General features: G+C 39.6%; 1 protein-coding gene and 1 non-coding gene across 5 annotated transcripts in view; both read right to left on the bottom strand.

Moving 5' to 3' along the window:
• The window catches only part of SMG6 (SMG6 nonsense mediated mRNA decay factor), a 194371-nt gene that overhangs the window by 146143 nt on the left and 29398 nt on the right, over positions 1 to 18830 (bottom strand). For all 4 annotated transcript variants that reach the window (XM_039886322.1, XM_039886324.1, XM_039886323.1 and 1 more), the window contains 2 exons: positions 8099 to 8160; positions 1177 to 1322 (listed from right to left, as the gene is read on the bottom strand). In XM_039886322.1, the coding sequence (XP_039742256.1) occupies positions 1177 to 1322; positions 8099 to 8160 (208 nt within the window). The remainder of the gene's footprint in view (positions 1 to 1176; positions 1323 to 8098; positions 8161 to 18830) is intronic.
• Positions 9445 to 9563, bottom strand: LOC120621338 (5S ribosomal RNA). Its single transcript, XR_005658115.1, has one exon. It is a non-coding gene; the product is annotated as a 5S ribosomal RNA (ribosomal RNA).

The raw sequence follows: 18830 nt of genomic DNA on the forward strand, positions 1-18830 counted from the left end.
TAAGAGGAGAAAATCCTCTATGATTTAAAAATGATTGAAGACCCAGGCAGACTAGCACAGCATCCTGCAGAGTCCCAGGAAGAGCCAAGTTTCAAGGGAAACTATGGCATATTTACTCACCAGGGGAGAAATCCCCCCAACCCCATAGCATGCTGATACGTAACCCCCAAATACAAATGGAAAGGGAAATAAGCCAACTTCAGAGTGAGAGAAAACACAAGGAAAGATGCAATAAGAGAACTAGCGACATTCTCTCTAGAAGTGCCAAGTCAGTTTTGTGGCAGAGTCTCCATGGGGCAATTCCCACTTCTTGGCATTTCAGATAATAACCTTTCAGCCCTGAGACCAAACTTTACTATGACAATGCTGTGAAACGATTCTTTGGCAGCATGGACCAAATCTCCCTTGCAAACAAACACAAAATAATGTCACTCCTGTGTTATATTTCTATCAAGTTAAACCACATCATCCTTACCTAATAAGTGGGGTGAAGGGAAGGAATCTTGGTAACATCCTTTGACTATGACCTGGTTAATAAAACATTTAATAATCCTGCCAATCAGCACCCCCAATCTCCCCCACCCCACAAAAACCTCCAGTGTTCAGAAAAATATTTCAGAATGTACACCAGCATGTTAGCCAAAATCTGGGCCTGGTGATTTTTGTGCTTCCAGATTTGAGTCACCAAAGCTCATCAATTCTCTGTTCTTACTCCCTGGCAGGCTCCCACAAGGGATATCCCACAGGGAACTAGACTTTTCCATATTGAACAAACAGGGTACATGAGTCCAGAAACAGCTATTCCCAATCCCTGCCAAGCGTATGGTCTCTGCAATGAAACATTTCAGCAATGCCTCTCCCCTGGGAGAGGCTCTGGGTCTGCCGACTCCAAGAGGCCTTGCTGCTTGCTGCCTTTAGCATGGCCAGATGTGCAACAGCATCTCTGGGTTTGCAAATTAAACTCTTTACCCATGATTCCCTCCTTCCATCCCACCCAAGCACCAGAGAGTCAAACAGATTTCAGAGAGTAAACTAAAGATCTGAGAGGCAATGGTGGGGAAGGGTGTGTGTGTGTGTGGCAGGGGGTGAGGGGTGGGGGAGGGGTAGTATGGTAGTATAGGAAAGAAGCTAGATTAAACTTTATATTTCTAGATAAAGAAACTAAACATGCCTTACCTTTCAACTGGGAGTTGTGTACAGCAAACATGTTGATAGTCATCAACTGCAACATGCGGGTACTTCCAATAGGAGAGGGACTATGCTGCAGCAACACCTGGAACTCCTTGAGGACCTTCTCAGCCACTGCAGGGAATGTCTCCATCCTATAAATACAGCCAGGTCATCAGTAAGGCACATCTCCAGGAACACCTGGTACACACTCACGCTCTCTCTCTGTGTCTGTCAGTCTGTGTATGTGTGTGCGTGTGCGTGTGCGTGTGTGTGTCTGTCTGTCTGTCTATTTGTCTGTCTGTCTCTCTCTCAGAAAGCAGACAACTTATGCCTAGGACATTTCTTTGCTACTTTTCACAAACCTTCCTGATATCCTAAGGTTGTGAACAAATTTAAAAGAAAGAAGTATTCAGGGTTCGGAGACAGGAAAAAACTCAATTTTGGATAAATCACTATGAGTTATTATACTTTGGTATGCTATTTCCTAACCCCTGGCAATAACTGGATTCATGCTGAAATCAAAGATTCTCTTTGAAACAATCAATTTTTCTAAACAGCAAACAATTTTTTTTAAAAAGCTCTAAAACCTACATGTTCCCCAAATTCTGGTATGAAAGCTATATTCCAAAAAAGGTTTATGAATCTAAAGATTCTTTACTCAAGGCTTTACTTCAGGAAACCAGGAATAGTTCTGCTGCTGTCTTCTTAGGTACTATCACACTAACTGTTCTACCTAAGGATTCCAAATTTCCCCTTGAAGAATCCTTAGACCTAGGGCCCGAGTGATCTGTTTCAGCCTTTCCTGTGTTGCTGTTCTCCCTCACAAGACTCTGCTCATCAGGGTCTGTATGTTTTCAGGCCAGTGGAAATATAATGCCCTGGCCAACTGCCACTCCCAATACAGGAAGAGCCTGTAATGTAGGGAGGTAGAAATCCAGCCAGTGACCTAGGGCTCCTAAAGAGAGGTCGTTCAAACCACTGCTTGCCAAATGTGGCCACTGGATCCCAAACAGTGGTGCATGCCTGGAGCTCCTTTGGCAACAGGGACAAACCACAGCTGAAGTCTTCAGAAATAAAAAGCAAATTCAAACTTGGTGTCAGAGAGAAAAACCAGGCACACTGGGCCTTAGGGCCATGCTGAACAATTCGTGGTCAACAAAGTATCTTTTAGCCATCCTCAACCCCAACCTCCAAACAAAAAAACTGCTTGTGGTACACTGGGAGGCAGGGTAAAGAAGAACTTCAGGTTGGATTAATAAATATCTTACGGAAAGCCACAGGAAAGGGAATCCTTCTCAAGTGCTAGAGAAAGGTGCTTCTAGTTTCACCCAAACCATGGTCCTTTCCCCACTGAGTAGTACCCTCCCCAGGTTGGAAAATTCCAGCCCTTTCTGGCATTTTAGCAATCTTCCTTGCCCTTGGATGGCAAATACTATTACTAACCTTCTGGTACCCAGAAGTCATGCCACAGCTATGGGTCAATTATAGTTTATATGCCAGTTCCTTTCTCTGCTGAGCTGTCCTCATTTTCATTGGCACAAAACATGTCATGCATTTGCTTTCCCCTCTTATGCCATTTCAAGTGATGCCCCCCCACAAAAACTACAACACACACACCACACACACAAAAAAAGAAAGAAAGAAAGAAAAACAAAAAAAACCCTCTTTTTTCTTTTTTTCCTCTCTAAAATGTTTCAGAACTATTAAAACTCTTGGTAAGTTTGGAACAACAGAGTGATATGTTTGGGGCTGGATTGGATCCATTTTCCCCATGGGCTATAACAAAGGTTTCATTTTAAATCCTGACACTGTGCAGCACTCTCTCTGGTTGGAGGTGGGGAGGGGGACTAGCACTTCTCATTACGAGAATAGCAGAGTTCACTCTGCTTGAAAAGCAGCCACACTGGGCAAGTTTCAGAGCCATGTGTCTCCGTGTTGAAAGGCAGTAGAAAGCCAGCATAGAATGACATGACAGAGTGTCACGTGGGACAGTCTTACTTCGAAGCTGTGTCTGAGGAAGCCTCTTCCCTGGGATGGGAACTGAAAGAGATCCATTAACACTCCCTAAGTCAGACTGAGGTCTCAAGCAAGGCCAAATGTCCACATCTTTTTTTTAAGTTTTTTTTTTTTTAAATCCTCCCTTTGCCTTTCAACTAGTTCAACATGATTAAAAGGAAAAAAATCAAATGCATAAGGAAATAAGTTAGTAACTTCAATTCTAAAATATGAGAGAAGGTGGATCTATTCGGACAAAATCAGCTTTGTCAGGCAATAACTGAAGGACACACAGATAAAAAACTCTTCTTCAGAGCTCAATAACAGGGTTTCTGGTTCCCAATTTTTTAACTAAAATGCTGTCTGATTTTGGCCTCAAATTACCTCTAAGTAGTTTTATGTCTTTCTCTTTGCCCCACTTCATATTATAGAACAAAAATTATACTAAATTGAGATAATGACAATATACAATTTATATTGAGGAAAAAATCCACTAAATAAAATTGTGGTTTTTATGGATACATACAAGTTAAAAGGTTTGGAAGAATACATAACCTGATGTCTAGGGTTATCTCTTTGGAGGGCACAGGGGTTGGGGAAGAGTTGAAAGATATTTTAGCCTTAGCAGTAACACTACATTTTTATAAGAAGATTTGTATATTATTTATGTAATAATTATAAAAGTTTCAGCCAAGAAGCAGCAGTAGCAACAGAGGAAAGAAAACATTAAAAAATAGTAATTTATAACAGCAAGAAATTGGAAGCAGCCTATAAAATGCCAATAACAGGTAATTAAGATGGCACATCCATACAATTGAATTATATTTTTTAAAAGTTGTATTAGATTTTTTAAATCATGTGGGTAAAGTTTAACATATGTCAAATGAAAATGGTTTTAAAGTAGATTAATGTGATCCCTTTATATATAGATTTGTAAAAAATAAATGTGTGTAATGTATAGAAAAAAAGATAAAAATACACATCAAGCATCAACAGTAGTTACCTCTAAATAGTGAAAATAATTTTTTATTTTTGCTGAGTTTTCTAAATATTTACAATAAACACTATACAAAAAGATTTCCCTTATAATGAATACTTCTGGCTTTTATATAGAACACTTATAATTTTAAAAATAAATCAAGATACAAACATTATATTTTTAACAATTCAAAGTCCAAAATAAATATATGTCTTTGAATTCCAAGAGACCTTGAAGCTGTGCAAATAGCATCGCTAGGCGAGCAAGTAAAAACTAAACTAGTAACTTTAACCAGGGCAATAATGAGAAGCACAATTATCCTACTTATCAAAAATCGAAATTCTACAGGCTGCTGGCTTCCCAATCTCTCTTACTGGAGTCCAAGTGCAGGTCTGATCTGCCCTCCTCTCACCAGGAAAGCAAGTGTCTGTCAGGAGCCATTTGGTACCCCTGACTGATTCCTCTTCCTGAGCCTGAGAAGAGTCTGTCCCTATCCTTTAAAACTGTAGAAGATAGAATCATTCTCAGGATATGGATTTCACCGACTTAAGTGACTGCTTTCTAAAGTGATCTCTAGAGACACCTTGTCTCATTTGAATGGCAGTTTCAAGAAACCAATCTTTCATACAACACTAGGACCTAAACCCGGAAGTGACTCAGACAGTGACTAACGGAGTAGGACCCAACCTTTCAGGTGCTGAGAAATACAGTTGAACTAGACAACATTCTCTTCAAAAAAGAATCAAGCTTTCTAACTCTTCTCAACTTCGTAATTTTTAAAAACTGAACAAGACAAAAGCACCCAGTGGCAAAAAACAAAAACAACTAAGCTGTGTGACAAGAGTAGAAATGAGAGGGAAAAAATTATAGTGCTACAGAACATAAGGACTGGAGTGGGCCTTGGATATTATCTAAACTACTGATAAGAAAACTGAAGCCCACAAAGGCTTTGACTTGTGCACTCTCGGCGTCTTATAACTACTTAGTAGTTAAAAATTCTTTTTGGTACGAGATTCCCATCTAACACTCTCTGAGCCTACTCTTCATTGGATGCTGAGAGTAAGGAGACTGTTGCACACAGTAGGCATTCAAGAATATACTGATGCAGTTTGGAACACTGGACACAAATACAAACACTGGAAGAGCAACGTCGGGGCTTTTCTCAAAAGGCATGCGGGACAGTGGATGTGGCTTCAGCTGCTCCCCATTACAATCTCCTCACTCTTAAATTGTTTTCAACACCGCCCACATTTCACATCTTCTTGGTAATTAGGCAACAGTCCATGTTGTTGTGTGTGGCTTTTCTAGTCTTGCAGACTTCTAAACTTTTTTTTTTTCCAATAGAAAAGTTACTGCTGTTTCTGCCTTCTCAAATAAATATGGGGCTCAATTCTCTTTTACCTCCAGGAGAGCTAAGAGGAATGAATACTCATCGAGGGGCTGGACTGCCTAGAATTTACATACGTTTTCCTCATGTGAACACCACTATAACTCATTTTTTATGAAGGTGAAACTAGACTGGCCTCATCTTTTTGCCAACAGAACATGTTATATGCAGAAATAAGAGAGATATTGAAAAATAATCTGGACCACGGCAAACCACCTCTGACAAATGAGATAATCTATTCTTTTTTAAAGGCTTCCAGAGAAGAAAATTCCTGAACATCTTCCCTCTGTGAAATTTTCTTATACCTAACCCAAATTTCTCCAGCTGCAACATAAGCCTATTATCTCTTGCTGTCGTCCCACAGAAATCAAAACGATCTGGTTATGACTCTTTTATATTTAAACACAGGGGGAACCTTTTACCTTAATTTTTTTAAGATTAATTTTTCCTCCTAGAAATCATTTTCTAGCTTTTTAATCAGTATTGTTAGTTCTTTCCCAAACCTCCTCCAAAATATATGTATCAAAATATGAGAATTTTAAAAGGGGGAAAAAACAAGGTTCTAACTAATACTCGACTTGATAAAAATATATCCTAAATATTTCTACATTCTGGACCAAGATTTAGAGCTTCTTTAGTCCCCAAAGTCTCCAAAAGACCAAGAGCAGTGGTTCTTAACCAGGAACAATTTTACCGTCCAGGGAATATTTGACAATGTTTAGAGACATTTTTAATTGTCATGGCTCGGGGGAGAAGAAGGAATGCTACTGACATGTATGTGGTGGATATAAGCCTGGGATGCTGTTAAACATCCTACAATGCATAGGACAGCTCCCTACAACAAAGAATTACAAGGCTCAAAATATCAATAGTACAGAGGTTGAGAAATCTTGACTTAGAGCAACATGGTACATGAAAATTTAAAGAACAAACACAGGAAGAGGAAAAAAGGAGAGAAAAACTGAGTGGAAAGGTAGTAAGGGAAAAAAGATTTTTAAAATGAGAACTAAAAAAGATGATAAAGAGATAAAAGAATGACAGCAGCTATTTCAAGTGCAACACAACAATATTTCCTGCTATGATGTGTTATTTTATAAAGTGATACTGTTATCATCTTGCCTGTCTTGTAAACTGCAGCTTTACATTACTAATGATTGGCCTGGGCCTACTATATATAACCTACTAAAATATTATATCCTCCTCTCCAGTCTTTTAGAGTCTATCCATTTCTGCAATAATTCACTCACTCATACAAATATTTACTGAGCACCTACTACACGCCAGGCACTAGGGATACAACACTGTTAGGCAAAAAATCCTGCTAGAGCAGAGCTTACATGGGCGTGAGGGAGGTGGTGAAAGGGGAGTTACTGATGCACCTAGTTTACTTTTCCTAAGTAAATTACACTTATTTCTACTAATAGAGATGCATCTATGGGCACTACCCCAAGTCTCCCAAGCCATTTAAAAATCAAGACTACCCTTGCAATGGCCATCATTGTCACTCTTGCCCACACTGATGACAAATGAATATGTAATTAGCACACTTTCTAGTTTGCCTTCCATGGAACAGTTTCTTCAAGTTGGATAAAGCTTTTCAGCCTCTCCCACTAAGGAAATCTTCTATAGCATTACAGATAAACTTACGAGGTTATGACAGAAAGTGAAAGAGGAACACTGACAATAACCAGGGGATCTACAGTCCAAAACATATCACCTCAAAGGGTAGCTCACAATAAAACTCCAACTCAGAAAATATTAAAATGCAGTAGAAGACCACCTGTCTTGAGAGCACTGCCACCTACTCCTCCCCTAAACTGAAGAGGCACTCAGCACACATCTGCTCTGGTGTGCAGGCATTAGTCAGGCTTTAGGATCACTAGTTTTACACACTGAGGAAAAACTCTGATCCAACAAACAAACACTCAAAGCTTGATTTCTTTCCACGGATTTAATGAGTGAAGTAAGAGGGTTTTGCTCATACCACCTTCCCTGAGATTGATATGTAAATCCATGGTACATGGTGAAACCACAGAAAAGTCTTAGCATTTACTAAGATCAGCAATATAGTGCAAGAACCTCAGCCTCAAAGGAAGGGGTATGGCTCATGATGAAGAGAAAATGCTGGAGGAAAGAATATGTTATTCTTCTCTTTAAGGGAAAATGAGTGGGCAGTATTCTCCACAAGGAGGACCCCTGCCAGCTGCACCCAAGAAATGAGCATGACTTCCTTGAGGAGCTTACTAGGGGCTGAGCTGGAAGGCAGAGGAAAGAAACCCAGAGGGATTAGGAGTGTGTGTGGGGCGGTAGGGGGGCGGGGGCTGAGATACAACTGTGTTTAAAAGGGGGCTTTAGTAAATACAGAGAAAGAAGAGACAGAGGGATGGAGAGTCATATTTCCCAAACTTCATGAGCACAGGAGAGTGACTGAAGGGAAGAGAAGGTGGAGGCCTCTAAGAATTCACACCCTGTGCCCTCAGTTACAAACACAGTCTAGTTGCTAACAATATTAAATTCCAAAATGACTTGTAATGTAGGAAAATAAAATAAACATCCTGCACACTTACCCAATCCGGGTAAACAGCTTCCCATGGGCATGGAGAAAACTGAGGATGAACCTTTTGTTCAGCTGCATGGGAAAAAGAGAGGAGAAAACAATTAAACTTTCCCCAGTTTCCTGTTACTAAGCAGAGTCCCTAGTGACACAATAACCTGGCCAGGGTCTAAGGGGTGGGCACTAGGGATGGGAACCAAATGGACATGCCCAAACTCTCACACAGACCCAGGGCACATGCCCAACAGCTGCAGCTCAGCTGCGCCAAAGTGACAGCAAGCTCAGTGAGTGAACAGCACCCTCTGCTGGCAGCAGTGCCTATGTGTAGGGAATATGTGTTGAATCCCAATGAAGCTGGGTCAGAAAGGAAGATGCCTGCAGTTCTGTGAAATCTAAGAGCCATTCTGGCCCCATAATGATGGAAATGAAACACTGATAAGGACAGAAATAACACTTACTTTAGATAAGTCCCTAATCTTATTTATGAGCTGTTTTTCTATCTACCCAAGAAAGAAGACTTTTCTTCGGTAAATAAGGGTAAGGTAACCCACCACTAACTAGTACATCAAATTATACTTCTCCATCTTCTAAAACTAAGTTTAAGGTCTGGAGCTGAAAATTCAAGTGTCCATAAGGGGTCAGGTTTGAAACAGGCTGGTAGGGACAACAGCAATCTATGGCTGGTCCACTCAGTTTCTGCTCTTTGTAGAACCAATTTTATCATTTCTCCCCCTTTTTTTTTTCTTTTAAAGAAAAGCTGAAAGCTGGGTTTTTATGTGAAATCCTCTGGCTTTTAATGGTTGGTTACTGATGAAAAAATTTAAACATCAGGCAAGCCAAAATCATAAATTTACCAGCCACATCTGGCCCTTGAGTTAAGAAGTTTACAATCGTAATTCAATGACCTAGAAAACCTACTTCTATTAAAACTGAAGGAAGAGATTTTTCTAAGCAAAACAAGGGTGAGGAAAAAGTTCAACTCCAAAGAAAGTGGCAATTATAAAAGGCCAAACTTCACTGTCCTCTTCCCTGGTGTTCTAGAAGAAAGCGGTGTGCTCAGAACCCTGTAGCCAGACAAGAGTCAAGAATCTTGATCTGAGGGGATGGTTAGCGCATGAACAGTCCAGCACCCTTGGATGCTTTTCCCAGCAAGAAAAACTTTTCTGGTTTATTCCCTTGCAAAACAGAACACCAATCAAATTATGGGCATTCTAACTCCTTCATACCGAAGCTGGGTGTGGGAAAAAGAGTGCATTCTCACCCCGCTAATGACTTCAAGAGCAAACTCTGCATACAAGCTTCAGTCTCTATTTTCATTCATTCATTCATTCATTCATTCATTCATTCATTCATTCATTATGCCTACAGCACCTGGTATTGCTAGGTGGTCTCCCATCCAAGTACTAACCAGGCCCGACCCTGCTTAGCTTCAGAGATCAGACGAGATCGGGCACGTTCAGGGTGGCATGGCCGTAGACTCAGACTCTATTTTTGCTTAAATTATATTTAATCAGCAATACTAGCTCACACATTGATTTATGTAGTTAACAAGCTCAGAAAACTTTATTGAAGGTAATCTGTCTGTACAGTGAGGTGAGTCAGAGCCAAGGATACTGGGTTCCACGAACAGAAGGGAAAGATGAGGAACCGCTGCAAAATGAACTGCCAATGCTTATGTCACTGTTAGCGGCAAAACCTGGGCTAGAATGCAAGTCTCTGGGTCTAGTAGTAGAAGCAGCTGGTGAAAAACATGAATTTTCCTGTCAAACCTCTGCTGCTTACCTGCTATGGGATCTCAGGCAACTCATCTAACCTCCCTAAGTTTTTCTTTCTATGCATGGATATAACAGTACCCATATATTAAAAGGCTGGTACATGAGATAAGGCAAGTAAAAGCATGCCTGACATGTAAACACTTGACTGTTAGCTGAACATTCTCTCCCAATGAATGATAAAGCAAGCAGTAAAATGTTAACAACTGGAGAATCTAGGTGAAGGCTATTTGGGAATTCTTTGTATTATTCTGACAACTTTTCTACAGGTATAGAATTATTTCAAAATAAAAAGTAAAATATATATTCTCTATTTTGACTCAATTATCCCTTTTCCCACAACTGTCAATCATAAACTGGTTAACTCATCCCTTTACCAGGAAAAATCCTTTATAGCTATTTATATTTATATATACAGCAAATTTTGGTAGGAACAGAATATCAGTAACCCATCTCATTCAAGCCAATTATCATCCCCCAAGCCCGAGGGCAGCTCAGAAATTTAAGCAACTTAAACCAGTAAATGGCAGAGTTAGAATTTGAACCCTGGTCTTCTGATTCCAGTTTTACTTCCCTTATACTGCATCTCAGGAAGAGAACTAGTAAGCCTTATTTATGAAGGCTGATGGAATAAGAGCAACTAAAAAGCAGTTCAGTTTTCCTTACTGATTAGGTAGGAAACTCATACTGTGTGACCCACAAAGCCTCTTGGAGTAAAGTGAGAACAAGAGGTTTCTCAATACTGTAGTTCTATTTATACTTCCTAAAGATCCTTCCCTTAGGGTAGGAGATGGAGCCCACTTAATTACCCGAATTTGCACTTGCTATTATCATATTTTACTGTATATACTAGACAGTGGATTTCAATACATTGTGTTTCTATTAGTGAGAATGAAGGAATCTTTGGGAAATTTTCCAAACTATACACACATTCCCCCTGACCTTGGTTAATGAGAACCACTGCTTTATTTTTAGTCTGAAAGTTTCTGTCACCCTAAACACATAGTTGACCCTTGAACAACATGGGTGTGAACTACGTGGGTCCACTTTATATGCAGATTTTTTCAATAAATTCTATGAATGTATTTTCTCGTCCTTATGTTTTTCTTAATAACATTTTTCTCTAGCTTACTTTATTGTAAAAATACAAAATATAATACATATAGCATACAAAACATGTATTAATCAACTATGTCATCAGTAAGGCTTCCAGTTAACAACAGGGTATTAGCAGTTAAATTTTGGAGGAGTCAGAAGTCATACATGGATTTTCGACTGTACAAGAGGTTGCTGCCCCTAACTTCCACATTGTTTAAGGGTTAACTGTAGTTTCTTTTTACTGTCACCAACACTTGAAGTTGCAAAGAAGCTTAAAATGTAGATGCATTTTAGAGAGGTAAGGCATGTTAACTGCGGAAGTAGGTTTGTTATACGTTGATCAACATGGGCCTAAGCAACACTGCACGTAACAATATGAAGTCTGCTAGTACTGAGACAGAACTTCTGGAAAACCTAATAGATACCAAGTCCACAGTAAGGAAAGTCTTAGTTTGAGCTTCCTCCCTCTCCAACAGATTACCATGGATGGAATGGCTTTCATTTTTGCATCTCTTGTTTTTTAACAATACATTCAAACGGTCTCACTCAGGCAAAGAAAATGCTACTCCTCCAATGGTGAGACTATCTGCCTCCAGATCTTTCTTGCACATTTACATACTGTTCACTAGAAACGAAAAATGCTTCTTGGGTATAGCCCTGAGAGACAGTGCCAGAATTATGAAATGGCTCCTGGCTCTTTATCTCAAGTCCAAAACCAATTCACTATGGACTACTGAGCCATTTGTACCATCTAAAAGCAATGACCCAAAGACATACTAATGGATGGCTAAGTCTCTGGACACTCACAATAAAGTCTGTCCTGACATTAACTATGAGATTATGAGTAAAATGATTTGGGTTATTCCTCAACTGTAAAATGTAATTTCCAACACTGACATTACCTAACTCAGAGCTGAAAGGACAAAAATAAATAATAAAAATTAAAACATTTGAGGAAATGTTTTATGCAAGCCCTGGTAATTATCACTTGGAGCTGCCTAAGTGCTTTGTGAACTGTGGAGCAAGGAAGGAGAAAGAAGCTGCTCAGAGGCAGAAATACAACATAAGAGGAGATTCTGAAATATGCCAAATTTCAATTCCTAAATAGTTGCTCCTGCTCTAAATAGTTGTGTGGAAAACTGAATTTCTAAAATGTAAATAATTTTAAAGATAGTAAGAGCACTCAAAAGGAATTCCAATGTGCATTTTTCAAGTGTTTGGGGGAGCATAAATTATCATCTTCTAATTTAACCATCGGGAATGTTAGTACTTTTATATACCAAGTATTAAAAAAAAACTTGCTGTGTTTTAAAAAGGGGGCTTTCTCCTCTTAGATATGAGACAACATAGGTAGAGACTAAATTTTAATGATACCTGTTAGTAAATGTCCAGGACTTCCAGAGCATGCACTCAAAGCCCATTTATCATCTCCCTAAAGCACTGAGATCACAGGGTGGAGGAGAATGTGAGCACAAAGGTGATGCGGTTCGCCTTCATCCCTATGCTCCTATGCCAGCTTCAGTCAAGAGCAAACCAGCCGGACAGGGTTCCCAATGCCAAAGAACTTGTAGTCCAAGAACAAGACAAACAAAAAACAAACTTGTCAACTTCCCATTTATGATCCAAACCTAAGAGGCCTGAGGGCTATAAAGGTACCAAGGGTCACTGTGTTTTCCTTACTGTCACTATCCCTCAGCCAGGAAGTCTTTTTGGGAAGTGAGATCTAAGGAAACAATAAAGAGAGGGGTATGGGGGCTGGCACACAAAATGTGGAACCCTATCGGTAATGCAATAATCATTTAGCAAAAATAAAAATTATTCACTAGGACTTTCAGTATTCTTCTTTCTAGGATATAAAGAGCCGCACTGAGGCTGAGGTAGAGCAGGAATAGTGATTACTCCTCACCTTTAGTTTCTCTACCCCTGACTTGTTCTGGGCAGGATGACAGCTCAATTAGCTCTAATTAAGTACAAGTTCTATATAGCAACGTCTTACTTAAATGGCTGGATCTGAGCCATGTGAATTCAAGTGTAAAACATACCTCTTAAAACCACCTCTTCTACCCCTTGAAACAACAGCTTTCACCCTCACACTGCAGCTTAGTGCTGCCTCAACGAAGTCTTACATTAAAGCAATTTACTGGCTATTATTTCATTATCTCTCCTACTTAAAGCCAGCAAACTGGAGGGAAACTAGACTAAATGTCAAATTAGCAGTCAGCTCCAGAAAAACCAGCCAGCAAGCAGAGGGACAGCCGAGTTTAGTACCTGGCAGGCTCTCAGGAGGGAAAATGGCATTAGATACAAAGAAAGGAAGGAACCACAATTTCGTGACTGTTCTGTATTTATTGCTCATTTATTTATTGGGAGGAAAGAGTAGGACAGAATAGTATAACAAAGACCCCCATCTTAGATTCGAAGTCCTGGGTTCAAATTTTGGTTTTGCCATTTATTTGCTATATACTACTGGCGAGTCACATAATCTATAAAATGAGAAGGTTGAGCGAGATCAGTGTCAGTGATTCCATAACTCTGAGTGTGCATCACAAGAGCCTTGTAAAAATACAGATTCCCCAGTCCTACAAAATCAGAATCCTCGGGTCGGGGGGCAGGGTGGAAGGAGACTGGGAATCGGCATTTTTAAAAGGTCTCCAGGTAATTCTGAAAGACAGCCAGACTTAGGTCAGCAGGCTAGATCATGAGCCAGCAAACTACGGCCCAACAGTCAAATCTAGCCTGCCACTGGTTTTCTGTATGGTCCATGAGCTACGAATGCATTTTATATTTTTCAATGGATCAAAAAATTCAAAAGACTATTTCATGACGCATGCAATTTAAATTTCAGTGTCCATGAATAAAGTTCTATTGAAACACAGACACACTTGCTTGTTTACATTTTGTCTATGCTATTTTCTCCCCTATAAAGGCAGAACTGAGTAACTGCAGCAGAGAATGTATGGCACAAAAGCCTAAAATATTTATTATCTGGCCCTTTACAGAAAAAGTTTGATACTTGGGCTCATCTATATCAATGCTCAAAAATGATTCTACCTGCACAACACTTAAGGTCTACCACACACATTTGCTATAAACAGCAATGATTCTCATGATTCTCATGGGCTGAGAGGTAAAGAGCGGTAGTGAACAGAAGTGTGGTTTAATACTGGGGTCCCCAGCCCCCGGGTCACAGACTAGTCCCCAGCCCCCGGGTCACAGACTAGTACTGGTCCATGGCCTGTTAGGAATGGGGCTGCACAGCAGGAGGTGAGCAGTGGACCAACTAGTGAAGTTTCATCTGTATTTGCAGCCACTCCCCACCACTAGCATCACGGCCTAGCTCCACCGCAGATCATCAGGCATTAGATTCTCATAGGAGCACCAGTCCCTGGTGCCAAAAAGGTTGGGGACTGCTGGTTTAGCTGAACCCCCATCTCTCTAGATATTCTGATACCTCCCTCCTCCTTACCATCTCACCAATCTACAGGGTTTCTTCCAAGTCTAAAAGGCCACAAATGTATAATTCTAACTAAATCTAACCCTTCTTGCCAGCTTCTGAGCATATTCTATGATAGCATAAGAGAAAAAAAACAAACAAATGCCAAGACTGTTGCTCTCACAGCTGTCGAACTCAAACACCCCAAAGGCTACATGGAAATATAAATGGGGCACTCTAGGTTTTTACCTTGGAAACCACTATGGGGTTAAGTGACCAGGTGGAAATGGAACACAATCAGCCCAATAAAGATTTCACTTAGGCCTGAGGGCCCCTGGACATTTCCCTCAAATAACTCTAATCAAGGAAAAATACAGATTAAGGTTTATGACTCCCTGTGCTGTGGTCTGACAATCTATAGCAACCAGCTCATAAGTGCCACTAGTTTAGCATCTCGAGGTATACAGAGAGAGAAAGTTCAGCCAAAGGGCAACACTGTTGCTCTGACTGGGTTACTTTCTGAATGACTCTTCTTTCTGACTCATCTCTCTCAGTGCCTGGGAACTCTCATGTCCATCCACCCCAAAAGTAGGGGAGCTGGTATACCCTGTGTCTGTACTGCAGAAAGAGAGAGAAGAGAAATAGCTAAACCTCCCACTCAGTGATCAGGTGGGCAACCAGAAAATAGTTCTCCAAAGACACATACACAAGTTCAAACCTATCTTACAAATGAATGGGTTGACAGAGTGTGAGGATGATGTGGTCCTTCTCACATTCTTTCCACTCATTCATTTATTCATTCAACACAAACTTACTCATTGCCTTCTATGTACAACACTGTGCACGAACTATGAACAAGGCAGAGATAATCCCTGCTCTGTGGGTGACACAATTATAAAGTACCATGACTAGTGAAGTATAGGATGCTGTGTATTTCCATAATAGGAGCATCAGAGATCTCCAGAGCAAGAGATCCTTGAATTGAAACCTGAAGGTAAATAATCAATTGGTTTTAGAGGGAGTATAAGTCATTCCTGAGTGTCAGAAGCAAAAGGAACAGCATGTGTGATGGTCTCAAGAGTAGTACATTAGAGAATGGCATGGCCAGGTAAGTAGTGATTTTTGCAAGAGGGAGGCTAGAGAAACAGGCTGGGCCAAGTTGCAGAAGTCCTTGTTAGAATTTGATCTCAATGAAAGCCATTGAAGGGTTTAGAGCACGGCAGTGACATGAGCAAACTTCCATTTTAAAAGGACATTCTAGCTACAATTTGGAAAAAAAATTTTTTTGGTGCAGCGGGGGAGGGTCATATGTGTGGAGGCCAGAAGCTGATGCAATCATCCAATGGCAATGGAGACAGAGAAGAAAGGGAAGATAACGGAATTATTCCATACTCAGACAATTATGATCCCTGTTCCTAAGTACCAGTGGTTTTAGGTCTAAGTAACTGACCAGCAGTGGCCCAGAACCCAGTATGTCTTTAGAAAAAACTCAAACTAAATGAAACACTGATTTCATTTTTAGAGGTAATTTGGTCTTACTATCTTTCAATAAGATTTTTAAATGGCCCAGCATGGTGTTTGGTATTTAGTACATACTAAGTGACTGTTGAAGAACCTATTAAAATATATAGATTCAATTGTGATTAAATATATGACCTAGGCAATAAACACAAAAAAACACAAGAAAAATAGGGCAGTACTAATGTTAATGCTATAGGGAAATAACATACTTATCACTAATTATAAGAATTTAAATCTATCTCTTTTTAGAGGGGAATTTGGCAAAACCCATACAAAGGTATTCAAATAAAAACAGTTCTATCAGGACTTAAGGATTCAGATCTTGAGTAACAATAGTTCCATCTGCTACATTCCAGCCCAAGAGACTGGATAAGAAGACTCCACAGTTAACATCAGAATAAAAGCCAAAGTCCTTACCATGGCCTGCAAAAGGTTGATGTAATAATCATCATCCTCCACTCCTGTTGCCTCCTGTTGCTTGAATGTGCCAAGCATGCTCACACACAGGGGCCAGTGTATTTACTCTTTAGCTCAGTAATCCCCAAACTTTACAGCATATTGGATTTGCGTGCAAATCTTTTAAAAATACTTATGGTACAGGGGCTCAAAAGGAGGAGATCTGACTTTGGGTGGTAACTACACAATGCAATATACAGATAATATATTATTGAATTGTACACTTGAAACCTATATAATTTTATTAACCAATGTCACCCCAATAAATTTGATTTAAAAAATGAATTAAATCTATATGTTTTGATATGGAAGGATGTCCATGATGTTTTTAAAGGAAAAGTGGCAGAGTAAAAAAAAGAAAAAAACATATGCCTGGTTTCCATTTAACTGGACACGGAGGTGAGACCTGGGCATCAGGATTTTTAAAAGTTCTCAGTGATAATATAGTGAAGCAAAGAATGAGAACCACTGCTCTAGTTTATCCTATATTTATAGCACTTACCATCAATTTATACACTCACATATGTGCGTACATACCATGAGAGCAAGGACTGTGTATTTTGGTCACCAGAGTGGGCCCATAGAAGGCAAGCAATCAATACTTGGTGAACAAATAGCCTTTCTAGTCTAGTCTCTTGCCTCCTTGCTGATACAGCCTACCCTTCAGCAACAAAAAATTATTTGTGGTGCCCTAAATTCACCATGTTCTTTCCACCGCCTTCATTTACTTTCTATATTTAATAAAGTCATACGTTCCTTGCTTAAACCTCTTCTAACCCTTTACCTCCAGACTGAGCCACACACTTTATCCTCAAGGCTGAGAGAATATTTCATATACCTCTGTGATAGTGAGTATCATAGTACATCTTATTATATACATACATGTCTGTCTTTAGACCAGCTCTGTCCATAGAACTTTTCCATGATGTTAGAAATGTTCATTACCTTCAATGACCAATACAGTAGTTACTAGCCACATGTGGGTAATGAGTATTTGAAAGGTGGTTAGTGTGACTGAGAAACTGAATTTTTCCTTTATTTCATTTTAATTAAACAGCTATATATAACTAGTGGTTACCATATCAGTCAGCACAGCTCTAGACTATGATCCTTTAGTGAAAGATTCATTTTGATATCCCAGGACATAGGAATGATCAATAAGTAATGGATGAGTGGATGAACAGAGAGATTAATGTAAGAGTTGGCTCCAAAGATTATAATACCCATACTTTTACAATTTCTGTCTTGCCATATGGTAGGAGCAAAAGATACACTCTGAAGCACAAATAAGGTTCAGCCAATGGGAGCAAAGGATTGGAAAAATCTATCTAGTATTCTACTCTTGTGCCCAGCTATATAATCCACACAGTGTGGGCAATGTGGCCTAACAACAGATTTTAACTATTGGACTGCACTTTTCAAAAGCTTGGGGGCAGCCCCCATCTAAGGACAGGTTAAATTTACAGGGCTGGGTCTGTGCTTTAGGAGTTAAAAGTACTTCAAGCTAATCAGACACAATTCAGACATTAAGGGCTCTGTTCAGTTTTTCCAGCTGAACAAAATAAGTGTGTCATACTTAACCACCTTAATAATAATAGTCAAAACTTCTATACCACCTTCCATGTGTAAAGCACTATTCTAATGATACTATGTTTATTAACTCTTTTAACCCTATAACAATCCTGTGAAGTAAGTACTACAATTATTTCTATGTTACAAATGAGGAAGCTGAACACAGAGAGGTTAAGTGATTTGCTTTAAGGTCAACCCAGGCAGTCTGGCACCAGAGTCTGAGCTCTTAATCTTTCACTTTTAAAAAAGGCAACATTTTCAGCAGAACCAAGAAAGACACTGAGCACATTCATAAAAGCCAAAAGCTAAAGCAACCCCAAGCAAAAACTCACCAATAGTCCCAGCTATCATTCACTGAGACCACTAGGCCAAACCAACTGAGAAGTCTTGCAGATTCAGGGAAACAGATACTTCCAGTTCAGATCATATCATGCAAGTCAGTGGAAGCACTTAACAATGGACCCCAGAATAATGACAGACGTAAGAGAATAAAGAGAAAAGTGAACAAAAGCTTGTTTTCCCTAACAGTAAAACAGTAGCAATAAAACTAATAAAATCTCTGACATTTTTCTTGATAAATCCACAATCTGCCTGATTAATAAGGAAATAGTTCGAGTCAAAGAATATATGTGTATTCACACACTATCATTAAAAAAGGACTGTGCATAGTCCACAAAAATATATCTGAAAACATACCCTCCCACCTACTATAATACAGGAAAACCCCTCAATCTCTCAGCAAAGGGAGGAATAAGAACTAATCTAAGAACCCAAAGGAGAACAAAGCTTCAGTTTAAGAAATATGTGGTCACAAAGAAGGTTTCACAAACCACTCTGCTGTGGGCACCAAAAAGCAAATAACCAGCATACAGGGAGCTCTGGCAACCTTATAC

The sequence above is a fragment of the Pteropus medius genome, unplaced genomic scaffold (assembly GCF_902729225.1).
Source record: "Pteropus medius unplaced genomic scaffold, Ma_sr-lr_union100, whole genome shotgun sequence".
Classification (NCBI taxonomy): domain Eukaryota; kingdom Metazoa; phylum Chordata; class Mammalia; order Chiroptera; family Pteropodidae; genus Pteropus; species Pteropus medius.